Source organism: Schistocerca cancellata, chromosome 6, assembly GCF_023864275.1.
Source record: "Schistocerca cancellata isolate TAMUIC-IGC-003103 chromosome 6, iqSchCanc2.1, whole genome shotgun sequence".
NCBI lineage: Eukaryota > Metazoa > Arthropoda > Insecta > Orthoptera > Acrididae > Schistocerca > Schistocerca cancellata.
Genome location: NC_064631.1, coordinates 678,073,637 through 678,091,551, shown reverse-complemented (window position 1 = coordinate 678,091,551; position 17,915 = coordinate 678,073,637). Strand labels below are relative to the sequence as shown.

Sequence of the window (17,915 nt, the reverse complement as noted above, 5' to 3'; positions counted from 1 at the left end):
ACCACGAGACGAATTCAAAGTTCGTTGGGCTTCCACCCGGACAGGGAATGTGTACAAGAGTGTGGCCCGAAGCAGTTTTTGTGCCTGAAAGGCACTCTCAGTTTCGAGTAGTAAGGTACCGTTACGCAACCTGGTACAAGATTTGACAGATCCGGCTATGGCATCTACGCCCTTCTGAATAACGAAAGGGTTGACAGAGGAAAAATCCTTTCCGTCCTCAGATCGAGAAACTACGAGGAACTGTGGGGCAGGCGGTAGTACTTTTGTCACTGTTGGCTGGTCACGTTTCCGTTTTTGGGTCGAAGTCGAAAGCGATGGAGTAGAATCCATTGCGGAGGAATCCCCCATGATTGCCAGCGTCTCCGATGGCGCGCTCCTTCCTTGTGGGGACCCTCTCAGAGGGCACTCCCGCCTTAGGTGAATGTTTACACCTCAGGTCACACCTCCCGAGAAACAGACGGAGGGACCAATCGGCATGGTCAGAAGGTATCAGCTCAGGCAATCACCCCTCCCTGGGCCTGGCCTTTACCAGGGGGTACGCGCGTGCCTTACATGTCTACCCAGGGCGGGGACTTACGCGTTACCCCGTCACCGGCTACGCGTGCGAACGCGTGGGTCGGCCTTCAGACACGCACAGGGAGGAAGGAAGAAGAGGAAAAAGAAGAGAGAGAGGGAGAAAGAGGACAGACTGTCTCAAACGCCGAGGCGGAGACCAGAGAAGGCAAGGAGAAGAAGGCAATGAGAAAGCAAGGAGAAAAAGGCAATGAGAAGGCAAGGACAAGAAGGCAATGAGAAGGCAAGGACAAGAAGGCAATGAGAAGGCAAGGACAAGAAGTCAAGGAAAAGAGTAAGAGTAAGGAAGACAGTGAGGTGGAGAAGAGCAAAGAAAGGAACCAACAAAAGGAAGGAAGAAACGAGAAGTGAAAAACCAAAAAGACCATGATTATAGGTCGTGAAACCGTCCGTCTCCGGACGCAGGCGCTAACTACCCCCGTGAGGGGGATGGACTCCTTTTAGTCGCCTCTTACGACAGGCAGGAATACCTCGGGCCTATTCTAATCCCCGGACCCGCAGGGGGGAGTAATTATTGCTGTGCTCCCTGTTAAACCTGTTCATTAAGTACAGTTACCGCAATAAGGTATTTTGTTCCACTTAATGTCCAGTCTCTGTGTTCACATTTTGCATTCGTGCTGTTTGCTCTATTTATCACACCCACAAGCTGTTTAATTTCAATCCTCCCTTTCTGTTTAGTTGTTTTTGTGCTTTTGAATTTCAATAGTCTCTGTACAACTTAACATTGAATCTTATTCAAATATTTGAACATGGTTCTTGATGGTTTAAACAGTGTGAAGAGGATTTACCAGCATCTGCAAAGGACCTATGCCCAGTGCTTGCTGCAGTAGAGCTACATAAAATCCCTTGCACATGCAGTGAAGTATACATAGGACCTACAAAAAAAGCATTAACACCTGACTTAAGGAACATAAGAGCAATTGTCATCTAGGAAGCAGATAAAACCACTGAGGCAGATCAGACACTGGGACCAGGGTACCACCAAATTTGTTTCTCCAATACCATGGTTTTATCATTACTATGTTAGGATGTACAGATAAGCCATAGAAACTCAAAGGCACAAAAACAACTTTAACAGAAAAGGAGGAGGACTGAAATCGGACAAGTTGTGACCCACAGTGCATAGCAAACAACACCAACTATTCCCAATATAGGAAATAACACCAATTATTCCCCACTACAAGCTCCATAATATATGTTGGCATGACTAAGCAACCGTAAGATGCAATCTGATGGCATCATGAATCAACTTTTGTGTGAATGCATATAAACAGAACAGCTTGCTGAGCTTTTTTAACTTTAATTTTGCTTTCTGCACCTTTGTAGCATCTGATGATGTATCTAGCACTGAAAGAAGAAATATTAGGCAGAGAAATAAGCCTTGTACAATCGCCAAAAACCCAAATCACCAAGGACGCAAAGATCAGTCGTTGATGCCTGTTTAGTGGTTTGTGATTTGTACTGATTTGCAAGAAGAAATGCCTCATAGCTGTGCAAATACATAATTTCTTTTTGTTATGTCTGTAGAGATGTAGCTCTGAAATTACAAAAAGAGAAACTAAAATCTCTTCTAAGGAATTGCTACAAAATTTTATTTTGGTTGTACAGTTGACAATGAGGAGAAGCTGTTTCTCACATGCTACGCACCTGACTAGTTGGTTAAAACAATCATGCCACATGCCTTTTGCTGTTCCCATGATTTGGAAGAAACCAACAGACCACAAAATGGACTTTTCTATTTGTGTCCGACAAAAATAGATACAATCACCTTGAAAACATGAGCAGCTGTGCAATATCCTAATTTTCCACAACGCTGTATGGCCTTTATATCACAGAGAAGAATTACCCACGCCAGAGCCTCATGAAAACGTGGCACTACATAAAGATGAATACCATGATGAACACAGGCAGTGAAGGAACATGCATGGTGACCCAACATTTTAAGGACAGTGTTAATCATATGAGCAAAACTTTTTGTCTCTAGGAGTCGCCAATGACCTTGTTTGTAATGCCTGGACAGAAAAATGTGGTGAACACTCCTCTTGTTTAATTCAAAAATGTATGCCTTCCTCTGTTACACATTAAATCACATCTTGTCAAAAATTTTGTGAAACCCATGGACAAAAATTCACTAGAATTCCTGTACCTGGGAGAGAAGATTTTAAGAATCAGTGGAGCAAAAATACAGAAAGGAATATTCGCAGGACTGCAAATTAGGGAATTAGTGCATAAGGAACATTTCCCTGTTTTGTTCAGTGATGCTGAAAGACTGGCATGTCTGTTTTTCATAAGAGTCTGCAAGAACTTTTTTAGACAACCATAGGGCAGAAACTATCACAATACTGTATAAAAACAACTGAGATCACTTCATACTACCTTATGGTATTTAATGGTATGAAAATGTCACTCAAACTGCATTTACTGAATGATCACTAGGACTTTTTCACCCGCATCATTAGTGATGAACATAAATGGTTCAAGTAAATTCTTAGCAAGTCATATGGAGTGCTGTGGTGTTGTCCAGCAACTGCTGATCCATATGAGGCAAAGCACCAATGGGAAATTGGGAGAGAGTCTTTACCCTTTATGTTACACATTTCTTTGACTGCTTTGTGTACTGACAGATTGTTAGTGTTATTCTGCCAGATACAAATAATACACACACTGCTGTAGATATTTACAAACACTATTATTACATGAGAACCTGTACAGCAATTCTGAAGTTAGATGTGGATTCATGGATGAATTACCTTTCAGAAAAAGTACATATTGCTCTTGTAACTAAAAAAGTATTTTTGTTGACTGGTGCTATTACGGAATATCTACAATTAAAGTAGAACAATGTTGTACTTACACACGCAAGCACGCACGCACAAGGGGGAGTGGGGGGTGGTTACAAACAAAAAAATCTTTTGTCACTGATGTACAAGACATTCAATAGAATCATCACCAATTATCATTGAACTTTATTAAAATAAAGGGACAAACTGGTTTTAGAAAAGATGCAGCACAATGCACTATTTGCAAGCCATGAAGGAAATAATACAACAGAACAATAAGCATGAATTGCTTCTTTGCTAGGGATTAATAGATTTTGTGAAAGCTTTCACTAAACTACACAAAACCTTCACCAGTAGCCTTTAAATAAAAGGGAATTCTGAACTGAAAGAGGAATCAGGCAAGGATCATTTTGTTGATGACACTGTACTGTTTGCCTCTGGTGAGAATAAAATTCATCAACTAATGGCAGAACTTAATAGAGAAAGTTTGTAAGTTTAGCATCCCCAATAGTAGATATATCAATAAAGGCAGATGAGCTGGCTCACTTATCGTGGTGGAATAGTGCTGACAATTGCCATGGAAGGTGCACACGACATCATGGTAAGGGCAGACAAAGTCTGCACCTGCGAGTGGCAGATGCACCTGCGAGTGGCAGAAAGCGGGTCAGGCAGTTCTAATGCCAAGTTCAACCACCATGGACCTCACCTTGTGCTTCATGCTGTGTGCCACTTCTGTGTGTCAAGTTATCAGCCACCTGCACTGGACGTGCCTTGTGTTTCATCCCATGCACATCTCTACACTGACTCTCAAAGCGAATTCTTATAGTGTTAATTTCATAATGTTAATTTTGGGCTTCCATGGACCCAGCATTTCTGAAATGCTGACAAGTAAAGTTGTGCCTACAGAAGCTGCAGCACCAGCATAAGCAGATACAGGTACTGCAAAACCAGAATGCGGAATTGCTTTACGGCCTTGCCTAGCACGTGGCGGCCCCAGCATTTGCTGTGCTGTTTTCTTCCCCATCCCTGACACCATTTGCTGGTTTAATTGAGTCTTCGGTAAGGTGAGTAAATTACTTGGGATATTTCTTGGTGCACTGCCAGATAAGGCATATCATCAATCAGTCGGCACTGCCGGCTTGTTATTGTCAGCAATGCAAGGTGGTATGAAGTTGTACAAAATTTGAAGCCCTTCATTGAGTTGGAAAACTCCCCTTTGACAAACTTTGTCATTTGATTATGCACAAACCCATGTGGTGGTGCCAAAGTTGCAGTTTAAGTGGCCTGGATCGCCAATTTGCAGGGTCTCTCAATCCATCAAGAAACCAGCTATCTCCTAAAGTGATCTGGCGAGTGGAACATCAGTCAATGGATTGCAACTGTTATGTTATATACACACAATCATGAATGCTGCCTTAACAGAAAACTGCAGTAAATTGCCTATTTCACACAATCAACCACCTGCCTCAGCATCTTCCTTTCTAAGCTGTTCTTTTTGGTAAATAAATCCATAGTCAAAATGGTTACTGAAAAGGTGATATTCAGTAAATTCCCAGTGGCCAGAACACGCAAGGAAGGGGAAGCAGGATGACAGGCACCTATATGTATCAATAATGAGCGTGAAAGTATCACATCATTCAAGTTGTAGGGAATGCAGGCAGATTTATCACAGGAATCCTAAAAATTAAACCTCATGTACACAGGTAACTATTTAGGAAAGATTCTTTTGAAAAATTCCTGAGTATTGTTCATTAGTCTTGTGCCCTTAGCAGCAACATATATGATAGCTTGTGAAAACAGATGGAGATACAAATCTATGGCAAAGAATGACACTGAAGTAGTAATGAATTGCGTGAAGGGGTCATTGTTCAACACACAGCTTCCAAGACACCATGAGGTACTCATCAGCTCGATTTCTGGGGCAAGTACTTGGTAACCCAGAGCACAATTTGTTTTCTAAAGTCTGCCAGTGAGAGACTGGAGTAGGGCAGTTATGCGAATTCAGTGACCGCCATATACTCTAAAGCCTCTAGTGGCACCAAGCAGAGTGAGCTGATTGTTATAGTACATAATGCACAAGTTGTAACAGCAATCGCTGAAAGGTCCATAAGTGGACTAGACAGTAGTGGTGTGTTCACAAATGAAACAGAACAACTCCACCTTTGATCCTGTTCCCAATGACATCAACCTTCCAGTGAAAGGACATCTCCCTGTTTAGAATCTATTTCCTAAGTATAAATCTGCAAGCATCTTCCTTGTGCAAAATGTTTCAGTGCCTACATTTTCTTACCCTACCCACGTTCCACTGCAGTACACAAGTCATCGTAACAGTGATAGTTTTTCCTTACTCCATATCTCTTATCCGCAGAGATATAGATGAACCTCTTTGTTCACTGTGGAAACAAACTTCCAAAAGTTCCACCACACTGTCAAGCTTTGAACCATAAGAGAAAAATAACATGACATGGTCTCTCAGCTTCAGGCACTTTTCAATGTTATACTATCATTTTTCATTGAATATTTTCCTCCGATTGGGGATGGACTAGTTTAGCAAGATATATGTGGTTTGCTTCACTTAAAGCTACCAACTAAACAGACAGAGCACTCCCTTTACTGGGCAAGGCATTTGCCACAGGAGTTATAATCACAGTCTTCTGGATGTGAATACAACAATCTCTTTTTGTCAGCAGCCAATACCTAGTTTTTGCTTGTTGCTTGATCCTTACATTAAGGACTAGTGAGAGCAATTATTGACATTTAGAGTGTTTGAATGGATTTGGTATTATGACAGCACCATAAGCTGGATGAAGTTCGCTGTGAAGAATTCTGAAGTATTGATATACTAAATATCAGATTGGATTGATTTGGTGGAAGAGACCAAACAGCGAGGTCATTGGTCTCATTGGATTAGGGAAGGATGGCGAAGGAAGTCAGTAGTGCCATTTAAAAGGAACCATCACGGCATTTGCCTGAAGCGATTTAGTGAAATCACGGAAAACCTAAATCAGGATGGCTGGATGCGGGATTGAACCGTCGTCCTCCCAAATGTGAGTCCAGTGTGCTAACCATTGAACCACCTTGCTCGGTCAAATATCAGAGGCTGGCATCTTATGAAGCTCATTATTTGCTTTTTTTTCTTACATTTACGATATCAGCTGCCTCCACTTGTCGCTTAAGATCATCAGCCTCGAAATGTGAAATACGTGGGATGAAAGTAGGCATCGAAGGAGGGTTAAACATACTCAACTGCACTCAGGAACCTTCTAATCTTCAAAGCCCATATTATCTCATCCTCCCCTCCCCCCTCCAAACACACACACACACACACACACACACACACACACACACACACACACACAAAAAAAAACCAAGAATTGTGTCTTACACTGCTTTCAGAAATTGAAGTCTGGCAGGGACTGACCTTCAAATCGTATAAGTATAAAGGCAATGGAAGAAGACCACTCCAGAAGGTCTCCTTGTTAGTATTACTTATGTCCCTCATTAAAACTGGTTAATTTCAACTCAATCACTATTTTGTACTTCTTTGTCACTCTATCTGATTCCACAATCACTTCTTGATAAGTTTCTATGCACTAGTCTTTGCATATTTGATATATCCATGTTTCAACACCACAAGAGGCTATGCTCCATACGGAACATGTAACAAAGTGTTTCTTTAACAGCTCAGCCAAGCATATGTGGAAGATTTTCTTTTTGCTATGGAAAACTTAAACTACTTTTGGTACCACTGGCTCTACAGCTACAATCTCTCTCCTGCTGCACATTGTGACTTTAGTTTTTCTATTAGTCTATTAACAATACCAGTTAATTTCTCATTCTCTCTTCAGTCTTCCCAACTCCCTTCTGTGCTTAATGTACCAACTGCAACGTGAGAATTACAGATGGAGTAAAAACTCAGTTTTGCTGGATGAGTGGGAAAAAATATTCTTTGGTCTTGTTGGTGTGATTTCAAGAAACCACAGCAACCCTAAAAAAAATATGGACTGATGAGATATTCTAGTTAATGATTTAGACATTGTACATAAATTGTCCATTATAACCACATGCAAGATCCACATCCTCCATTGTAGCCATATTTCTTTTAGTAGGAACTAAGGTAAAAAAAAAAAAGAAAAAATTTCACAGGCAGATCCATAAAATAAAGACATGCACATATGAAAGCATGTAAAACAAGGACAAGTACCTTCATCAGATGGCCAACTAGGTTGCATGATTGTCTGAATGCTCTGCTGCAATTGCTTTAAGCACGGTTTAACACTTTTCACTTGCCCAGCCATCAAGTAATGACAAACCTGAAAGCATAATGCAATCAGTAATAGTTCTTACAAGCATTAGTTACTGGTAATATGAATTAAGTAATACCTGCAACACTAAAAAGAAGACTTTTAAGTACTCCTTTTGATGCTGACTCCCTTGCCACTGATCCACCAGATGACCAGCTTGATTGAGTAACGGATTTACCTCATTAAACTTCTTGTCAATCAACAGCAGCTATAAAATAAATATAACAAATTATTTATGCAACTATCAGCTCTCCTCATTAAATAACAAAAATGCTGCTGACAATGCAAGTACATGTACTTACCATACACATCAAAATATACAGCAATATCAGAGCCATCAGTAACACACAGCCCACATTAAATATCCTGCTTTCAGTGCCACAGCTATTTTTGCAGGAACTACACAGGTAAAATGGAGCACAATAGATCTCCAAAACGAAAGGGAAGTTGCTAATGGAAGATTGGGTGCCAATGTAAAACTGCATGGATATAAGTGCTATGTAGTTTGATACATTCATCTGGCTTTCACACTAGCAGCTGTGTCATAACTTCCCTCTCCTGTTACAATGCATTAGATAAAATCTTAAGATCGAGCCAAATGACATAAAACAAATGAAAATGTTTCATGCAGGAGCTCTATGGGAAGCAGCTATTCACAAAGGCCAACGAAGTTCTTTAGAAAGGTAGACTTTGGAGAGTAAAAGCTGTTTAAATAATGTTGTAGGGCAAGCTAGAGCAATGTTTAATTTTTCAATGGAAGAGGATCTTAGTTCTAGAATTCTGAATGAAAATAAACACAGCGCTTTAAGTTTTCTTGCAGACAGCTTTTGTGAGAAGAAAGAATACAGGCGCTTAAGTTCATAAACAGGAATTTGGGAGGAAAGGCTCAGATTTGGGTAAATGAAAAATCCAGATAAATTCAAAGCCTTTGCCACATTTGAATTTTGTTTCCTAAGTATTGGGATTAGGTTAAGCAGATACGACTGCAAAATCGCTTTCAAAGTGGCCCAAGGTATAACAAAATCATACAAGGATTCCTGCCAACAGGATTGAAAAGTTTGTATACCTCTATGGACCATTATTTAATTGGATAGATAAAAAATCTACTCACCAATCAGTGGCAGAACACACACACGAAAGACGGTTGTAATTAGCAAGCTTTCGGAGCCAGTGGCTCCTTCTTCAGGCAGAAGTGTTGAAGGTGATGGAAGAAGGGTGAAGGAAAAGGACTGGAGAGATCTAGGAAAAGAGTAGATTTTGGGAAAGTCACCCAGAACTGTGGGTCAGGGGAGACTTACCATACGGGATGAGAAGGAAAGACCATCTATGGACCATTAGGTGTGCTAGCTAAAACTTCTACGTCAAAGAGGAGGTTATAGGAATTTCTACACCTGCAAACTAGTACACTGCCCAATGGATTCTGCAGAAATGCTTTTAGATTTTATTCATAGAATGAACCAAGCAATGTCACACAGACCAAAATTGATATAGGACTTAAAGCATTAAGCACAGTGGAAAACAAAATAGAGACTGTAAAGAAAATAAAAAAAGACATGGAAAGGTAACAGAGAACAAGAGGAATGAGGGAAGGGTGTGCGTAGTGGGAGGGGAGCTTGACGGCTTGAGAGGGGAGGGGGTACAGGAATGATCAATCATGACAGTGATCATACCAATTATGGAAATAAGCAGTAGGGGGGGGGGGGCTTAAACATTTAGATAAATAAAATATGTACTTAAAAGTTTAAAAATGTGCAACAATGCAGAGGGAAAAACGTAGCCTGAGGCAAGCTGGGGCACACCCCACAGTGAAAGTTATTGCCTTGAGAGCCACCCCTGACACCACAAATGGCAGTGCATTCTGCTATAAAATTCAGTTTTCCTAACGAAACATAAGACTTCAATAGCTGCAAACCCACTGACCGCAAGTATCTGTAGTAGTGAGGTAGACATGGTGGTTGCTCATCCTACGTCAGACTGCAGGGCACACATTGCGAGGATATAGGTGATCGTGAGATGACTCCACTGCTCCACTGAATGGAGTTCTCAGACACAACAGGAACTCTTAGATACATCTGCAATATGCATTTGACACAGTCAATGGCATCTTTCTGCTGGGTACTCAGAGTTCAAGTTTTTCCTCTGTGGTTGCTTCTTTAGATAATTTGTCAGCAAATCGATTTCCTGGAAAACCCACAGGGCTCTGTATCACGATGAATGTTACAGTTGTTCTGGCACTGTGGAGGTCAACTAATAGGTCCTGGATGTTAGCAACCAAAAGGTTTTTGCTGTAGCACTGAGATATGCCTTAAGCAGCTCATGGAGTCACGACAAACTGGGAAGTCCTTTGTGGTGAGAGTTCAAATGTACTGCAGAACCTGCGACATGGTGATCGTCTCTGTAGTGTATATTACTGATTGCATACGGCAGAGAACACTTTTTATGCTCCCTGCAGTTGCTAAAGCAAAAAACTAATTGTCACTGACTTTCAATCCATTCGTCTCTACCCATGTCAATTTTGGGTAGTCATGATGTTCTGTTTGTGGGGTGCTCAACTGCACGGTTATCAGTGCCCATACAAATTCCCAACCTTTGCTCAGTCCAAACTCACCACTTTCATGAATGAAGATGAAATGATGAGGACAACACAAACACCCAGTCATATCGAGGCAAATGAAAATCCCTGACCCCAAATTTGGGTAGTTGTGGAGAATCAAATCAAACAGGTGACTGAGAGGCCACCATCACACATGCACAACAACTCTTCTGGCACTTCTCAGTTCCTAGCAATATCCTCCAGATGGCACTCAAAAATCTGTATCATTTTCTTCTTCCTCACCATATCTATCTGAACATCGTACTTGTCTGCCAATAGTGTGGGCAGTTGCCAAAGGGAGCACAGTGAATCATTGGTTATATTGTTTCTGTCTTGTACTGGTAGACATAGAAATTCTTCTGTCAACAGGCAAACAACACAATGCAGTGTGGACACTCAGACAGTTATGAACCAGCAGTTAGTTCAGCTCAGAGCCTGCAGCAAGATCAGTACAGTGTTCTGATGACTGTCTTCCTATTTAGCAGTTGTCATTTATGGACTATTTGGACTTTCAAGAGTGTCTGCAGCATTACTATCAGTTATAATGACAATATCACTGCCAAGAGATAGAAAAACTATTTAGATATCATTGTACTAGGTACAGGACACCAAGTGCCATGCATCAAAGTGTACCAAAGTTAAGTGCTATAATATACTCTTAATAAATGTTATTTGATATTGTGTTGCCACAATATAGTAACAGTGCTGCCCTCTAAAGCACACATTTAATTAGGAAATGTGCCATCAGCCACTTCTAAGGAACTATAGCAGGGAAACACTTTTCTGTTACTGTGGATGTTTGGGCTGAATTACTAGCAGCATTCTGTTACCACATTCACAACAGTTGTGAAACAGTCGAGCAACATGGATGGGTAGGCATCTGACAGACTGTGATAGCCCAGTTTGCCAACAGCTGTGAAACAGTTGAGCAACATGGATGCGTAGGCATCTGACAGACAGCGATAGCATAGTTTGCCAAGAGCTGCTGGAATCTGATCCTCAGTGATCTGACATTAGCTTCCACCAGAGAGCTGTCATATAGAAGGCTCCAGTCGCCCAACACAAACCACTGTGGTGGACTGCGTCTAACAAAATCAGTGGTGATGGTGCTATCGAAACTATAGACAACATACCTGCACTCCAGCCAGGATTAAATCAACGTTTTACAAAATTGCAGACGAACTGTGCTGCTGAAAAATCTGATTATATTAAGCTTCCTCATGCAACTTGCCTTGAGCTGACATACCTGTGGTAACCATGTTAACAAACTGCCAAAAGGGCTTAAAAATTTGAACGTTTCAGTGACTTCAAGTAACTGGTTACCGAGACAAATTTCTGGGGATGAATGCACAGTCCTGAATCGACAAAAATGCGTAACACGAGTTTTCAAGGGGGAAAATTTATCTCCAAAATTCAGAAGCTAATTACTTACTTTTCATATGCTCCCCTGAAGTTGGCACTCCATAGTGACAGAGAGCTGAGCTGTAATATAGGCAAACACCATCCACATAAATTGACAGTGGGACCGCTTCAGTCACAATACCATTGACTACAATGGCTAAGAACACTGGATTCAGAACCAGTCACTGATGGACCCCAGTTTCCTGCACATATTGGTCGTTGGGAGCTGATCCTATCAAGACTCAGAATCATTGGATGGACACGAAATTCTGGATAAAAATGGGGAAACAGACCCAGAAGCCACATTCGTGCAGTGCGGATAGGATGTGATTGCACCAGATGGCCTCAGACATCTTCTGTAGGGCAAAGAATACAGCGATCATGTTGGTAATGTGCAAAAGCATTGTACGCTGCTGATTCCAGGTGAATCAGTAGGTCTGTGGTTGACCGCAATGGCCGAAGGCCACTTTGGGATTGTGATATATACCTTCTGGTATCCAGGCACCACAACAGTCACCAGTAGACTATTCTTTTGAATAATTTGCACAGCCAGTTAGTTAGTTATATTGGTTGATAATTAGTCAGAAATTGAGAGCCTTTTCCTGGTTTCAGGATAAGAATAATAATTACCTCCCGCCACTGGGAGGGACACTCCTGTTCCCACCAAACAATCATTTGATTATGGAAGGATTTGGAGTTCTGCTCCAACAGGAGTTTCCATGTCAGGAAATTAGGATGGCTGTTATTTGTAATGTTAGGCATATGTAAGCAAGTTACTGGCTACCTAGAATTGGTATGAGATGAACTGGTTTGTACAGCTGAGCACTGACAGGCATTCCTAGAATTGGGAAAGCATTGCAGCCATGCTAAGCAGAGGCGACCACTGCTGGTGAGACCAGGAACAAATACTTGATAGGAAGTGGGTAAATCCCGGTATGGGGAATTTGGATGACAATCAGATACATAAGAGGACCAGCAATGACAGTGTGTCAGATAATCTGAAAGACTGCTTCTTGCAGCTCTGTGAAATTCAAGAACAAATCGCAGTTATATAAGAAACAAATCTGAATACATCTGCAATCTCAAAAAAAAAGGTGAATTCAATGAAACAATAATATTATCAGTATCTTTAAAACTACATAAGTTAATATCTTACGTGACTAAACATTTTCACATCAACAAATAATACTTCAGATGATAACATTACACTATAGGTATCATCCCTGAAAGCTGTGTGTCTATATCCATTTTATTTCTACATTTATTACATGTTTAACACCTTTTCATTATGCAAATGTTTGTCAGAACATCATATGCCCCACAACACAGCAAATGAATGCAGCATGAATACCTCATATCTTGTCATACTTGTGTATTTATTTAATGAATATGTAAGTATTTTTGCCAGATATTTATTTAACTACTTATAGTAATTGCTAATACAAAATCATGGTAATTTAATAAATTGTGAAATGTATATGTTCGCTGACACCACTATTGAAAACAGGGCCAAAAGATGCTGCTGTCAAGCAGACCTAAATGATTGTTTAAGCAATATTTAATAACTATCTGTTGTCATTTAATGTGAGCGCACTTGCACAAGATTGCTGGCTTATTTATTTACAGACTACTATTTACAATTACTGTGCTGTGTATGAGTGTGAGCGAATGTTTATAACATTTCTTTATTTAAATATCATTGAAATATATTAGTTTAGTCCTGGAAGCAGTCAAGATGAGTCAAATATTGTCTGTAGAACTTAAGAATAGCGTATTTTTGGTGTGGATGGCCTTCAGCCAATGGAGAAGCAGTCAGTGGCAGAACACTGCTGAAGTGAAATGGAGACAGACCTTTCGAAGGGTGCACTCAAGGAAGCAATTCTCGACACTTTTATGTTTGTGCTTGAAGAAGGCAGACCTGCCTGTGGTAACAAGTGGTATTTGATCATGTAAGTGACTTATTCTGGGCTGGGCACTGAAGGCCTCTACAATACTGTAACTTTTTCAGGCTACATTACGGAATGAAAAGAGAGCGAATATGAGTTTCTACTTACCATCTCACATGTGTTCATTTGTAAATCATCATGTTGAACTCTGAACTGTTTTGCACTGGAGAATATTTTGTGTATTGTGATCACAAAATGGACTTTGTTTTCACTAGTTTTCAATGACAATTTAGCTTGGCAATTCTGCTTTTGATACGGTTATTATCTATCTGTATTTTAAATAAGTAGGCCCACTTTCCATTTATTTGAGGAATACTTTCATGAATAAACATCATCTAACATAATTCTCTGTTTCCAGAATGAGATTTTCACTCTGCAGCAGAGTGTGCGCTGATATGAAACTTCGGTAGCTCAGATGGTAGAGCGCTTGCCTGCGAAAGGCAAAGGTCCCGAGTTCGAGTCTCGGTCGGGCACACAGTTTTAATCTGCCAGGAAGTTTCATATCAGCACACACTCCGCTGCAGAGTGAAAATCTCATTCTGGAAACATCCCCCAGGCTGTGGCTAAGCCATGTCTCCGCAATATCCTTTCTTTCTGGAGTGCTAGTTCTGCAAGGTTCGCAGGAGAGCTTCTGTAAAGTTTGGAAGGTAGGAGACAAGGTACTGGCAGAAGTAAAGCTGTGAGTACCGGATGTGAGTCGTGCTTCGGTAGCTCAGATGGTAGAGCACTTGTCCGCGAAAGGCAAAGGTCCCGAGTTCGAGTCTCGGTCGGGCACACAGTTTTAATCTGCCAGGAAGTTTCATATCAGCGCACACTCCGCTGCAGAGTGAAAATCTCATTCTGGAAACATCCCCCAGGCTGTGGCTAAGCCATGTCTCCACAATATCCTTTCTTTCATAAGCGCTAGTTCTGCAGGGTTCGCAGGAGAGCTTCTGTAAAGTTTGGAAGGTAGGAGACGAGGTACTGACAGAAGTAAAGCTGTGAGTACCGGACGTGAGTCGTGCTTCGGTACCTCAGATGGTAGACCACTTGCCCGCGAAAGGCAAAGGTCCCAAGTTCGAGTCTCGGTCGGGCACACAATTTTAATCTGCCAGGAAGTTTCATAATTCTCTGTTGTTTACATCAATTACAGACATTACAATAGAATCCATTTTATTTAATTATTCATTTATTTTTAATTTTATCTTTCTGTGTATTTTATTAATTCACAGTTCTACCCAATGGATAGAATGTCTGACTGCTGGATTACACTACAGATCATTATTTGCAGCGAATTAGCTGCTGGGCATGAAAGACATGCCTGGCTCAACCTTTCGACCACATCGAGCTATTTCTTTTTAACAGAGCTGTGCATAGCCCAGTTACCTAAAGTATGAGCAACATCAAGTAAATTCACAATTGGTTTGCTTGTATAGACTGCTGGTTAGAGAATTACTACTCAGCAGATGACCATGTTGTATACTGCGTGTGGACTCTTCAGTGAAGTGTTCCACAAAACATTCAGTAATGACTGAAGGATCAGTTCAGATATTGCCACTGAGCAAGGTGCCAGGAACTACTGTGCATGTTGAGTGGTAAAAAATGTGGTGGAGTTTAGTCTATCATTCAGATGATGAGGTGGAGACTCTCATAGACAATATATACTGTTGTCCACAGTCCTTAATTTTTTTCTTTATTAAAAACCACTCAAAGTCTCTTGAATGGTATTAAGTGTGCCGTAGAGTGCCCCGAGATACAAACTGACAGCTGTAGCTATTTCTTCAGACCATCATGGCACTCGCATCCATCCGGAGAAACCTAAAGAATAGGGTAGCATTGCTTCATCATCATGTATAAATGTATCAGTAGCATCTCGTACAATTACTTAGACTTCCTTCTCTTGATTGGTTTGGAAAGTTTCTTTGGAGTTAAATCTTGCCAGCTGGTTTTTTGAAATTACCAATAGGGTGCATGTTCCATTGATCAATGGGTCAAAAATAAGGAGAGTAACAGGAAAGTGATCACTGTTGCAGAGGTCACCATGGATTAAATATGAGCTCCTTAGGCTGCAGACTGTAGTATCTATTACCAAGTATGTCCCATGGGCCATTCTGAAATGTGTTACAGCTCCTGTATTGAGGCGGACTTCCAGTTCTGAAATTAACTGCTCAATTACTTGGCCCCTGTTAGATATTGTTTGGCTTCCTGCATAGAGGATTGTGGACAGTGAGAAGGAAGAAGGATGGAGCCAAGTGTTCCACTAGCTCTACCAATTTGTGATACGATACACACATATTGGAAGTAAATAGATATTACATACTGTTATCCTAACTGACCAGTACACATTAACGGCCATGGTTTCTAGCACATTTCTAAGTGGCACCTGCTCACTGAAAGTATCAAATTGAATGAGCATGTGTACTGCTCCTGATGCTCTCTCGGCATAGTGTGATTTGCACAGTATGATTTCAAATTTTTAATAGTAGGGGTTGAGTTTCTGAGAACAGTGTCTCCTAAAATACTATGGCAACTGCAGAGTAAGTAGCCACTGAAAGAACTAGGCCTGGTGGCGAAAGTAACTGTTACAGCTCCATTGAAAAATTATCGGATTGGGACCTGGGAAAGGAACAAAGGGAAAACAGGAGTATAAATTACTTTGCTGTAGAGTTATGCTTCACCTGAATCTGTAATTCTTCATCGGTATTCGTATGCTTGACCTCAGGGGGGGATAGGAGTCGGTATGACCGAAGCAGCAGAAGTTGGTTTAACTTTTTCCTGTGAGGTTTCATTTTCTGTGAGGATTTTCCTATCATAACTTCTCAGACACAACAGTACTGTCCTCCTCTATGACCCACATCCTGTGGCTGTGTCGGCCACTGGGCAGTGGTAGACTGCTGGTCTGTTTCATTCTGGGAGAGGGCCGCCTTGGCATGTGTCCCTGATGATGCCAGATGGGAATGAGGCAAATCAGGGTATATGAATGGGATGTTCGCCACCTGTGCTATGGGTCGGGGTGGGGGTGGGGGGGGGGGGGGGGGGGGGGGGTTGAGGGAACTGGCGTCCCCTCCCAAGATTGAGAAACAGGCATTGACAAGTGACTAGTGCCAGAAGTTGCAATTTGAGACTTTGTCAACACGCTAAGTGGGAATTTTGGCACAATGTCTTCAATGCTTCACATTATATTGATTGAGTGGAGATGTTCGAACATTTTCTGTGCATCTCAATAAAACAGGGGTCAAGCATTTTATATTCTTGGATTTTCTTATTCATCTTGAAAACTAACATGTTGGCAAATGAGGGGAATGGTGTTCTGGGTAGTTTACACATGTCTCCACAAGTAGCCTCCTTAGTACAGTGGGAGGACATGTGTCCAAACAATTGACACCAAAAACATCTAATAGGAGGGAGAAATTAGAGCTTGAATCACCCCTATAAATCATGACTAACTTTCTCTTGTAAACATTTCCAATAAGTCTAGGAAAAAAGCTCCAGTGTCCACCTTAGTACCCTTAGGGCCTCTCCAGATGTGACAAACAAAATACACTCCACGTCGCTCTAGGTTCATTTGTTTGTAGCGATAGGTCCTGATGGAACATGACATCTTGAATCATGTTGAGTTTGTTATGACGAGATATGGTAACTGGTACATTCCAAGCTTGTCAAAGGCCTGAAATACCTGTGAATGGATAGTACTCAATGTTTTGATTAACGAAAACTCATTTATGATTTTATGAACTCCAGCAACTTCCTCCGAAATAGTGAAAGTGGCTTCACTATCACAAAATATTCTCCATCAGTTCTGGAACACACTGAACTGGGTGGACTGTCTACCTCAATTTCTCTCCTGTCTGACTCTTGTCCCATGGGATGGGCAAAGATGGAAACACCACAGGGTTGCAAACCTCTGCATCAAAATCTTGCTTTCTATCCATTGAGACAGCGATTTTGGCATGGCCACTAGCATGGGTGAGTGATCCGTTTCGTTGTGGATCAGCCACCCTGAACAGAGGCTCTCTCCCCGCAGATGCTAGCTCACCATAGTAAAGGCTACATGACATAGTAGCCACTGCCTGGAGTCCCAGTGCTCAAGACTGGGCAGGCACCTACTCCTTGGCGTATGTGGGGAGGTTATGCTGAGGCTTCATAGTGAGATCCTTGGATTGTCAGCTGGCTACAAATGTGAGGGAACATGGCAAGCCCACAAGATGGATTGGTTACCGCACCTGATTTCAGGTGCAAACACAAATCCACTCTAATACTAGATGCCGAAGATCACAGCGCACAGTGAATATATTAAGCACACGTAAAGTGCTATTCCCCAAATGGCCTGTGCTTCTGT

General features: G+C 41.4%; 1 protein-coding gene across 2 annotated transcripts in view; it reads right to left on the bottom strand.

Moving 5' to 3' along the window:
* LOC126190978 (MAU2 chromatid cohesion factor homolog) overlaps positions 1–17,915 on the bottom strand; it is a 203,301-nt gene that overhangs the window by 116,113 nt on the left and 69,273 nt on the right. For both annotated transcript variants that reach the window (XR_007538303.1, XM_049931647.1), the window contains exons 4-5: positions 7,737–7,865; positions 7,558–7,666 (exon numbers count right to left, since the gene is read on the bottom strand). Coding sequence is in view for 1 of the 2 variants with exons in the window: in XM_049931647.1 (XP_049787604.1) it covers positions 7,558–7,666; positions 7,737–7,865 (238 nt within the window). In the remaining variant the exon portion in view is untranslated. The remainder of the gene's footprint in view (positions 1–7,557; positions 7,667–7,736; positions 7,866–17,915) is intronic.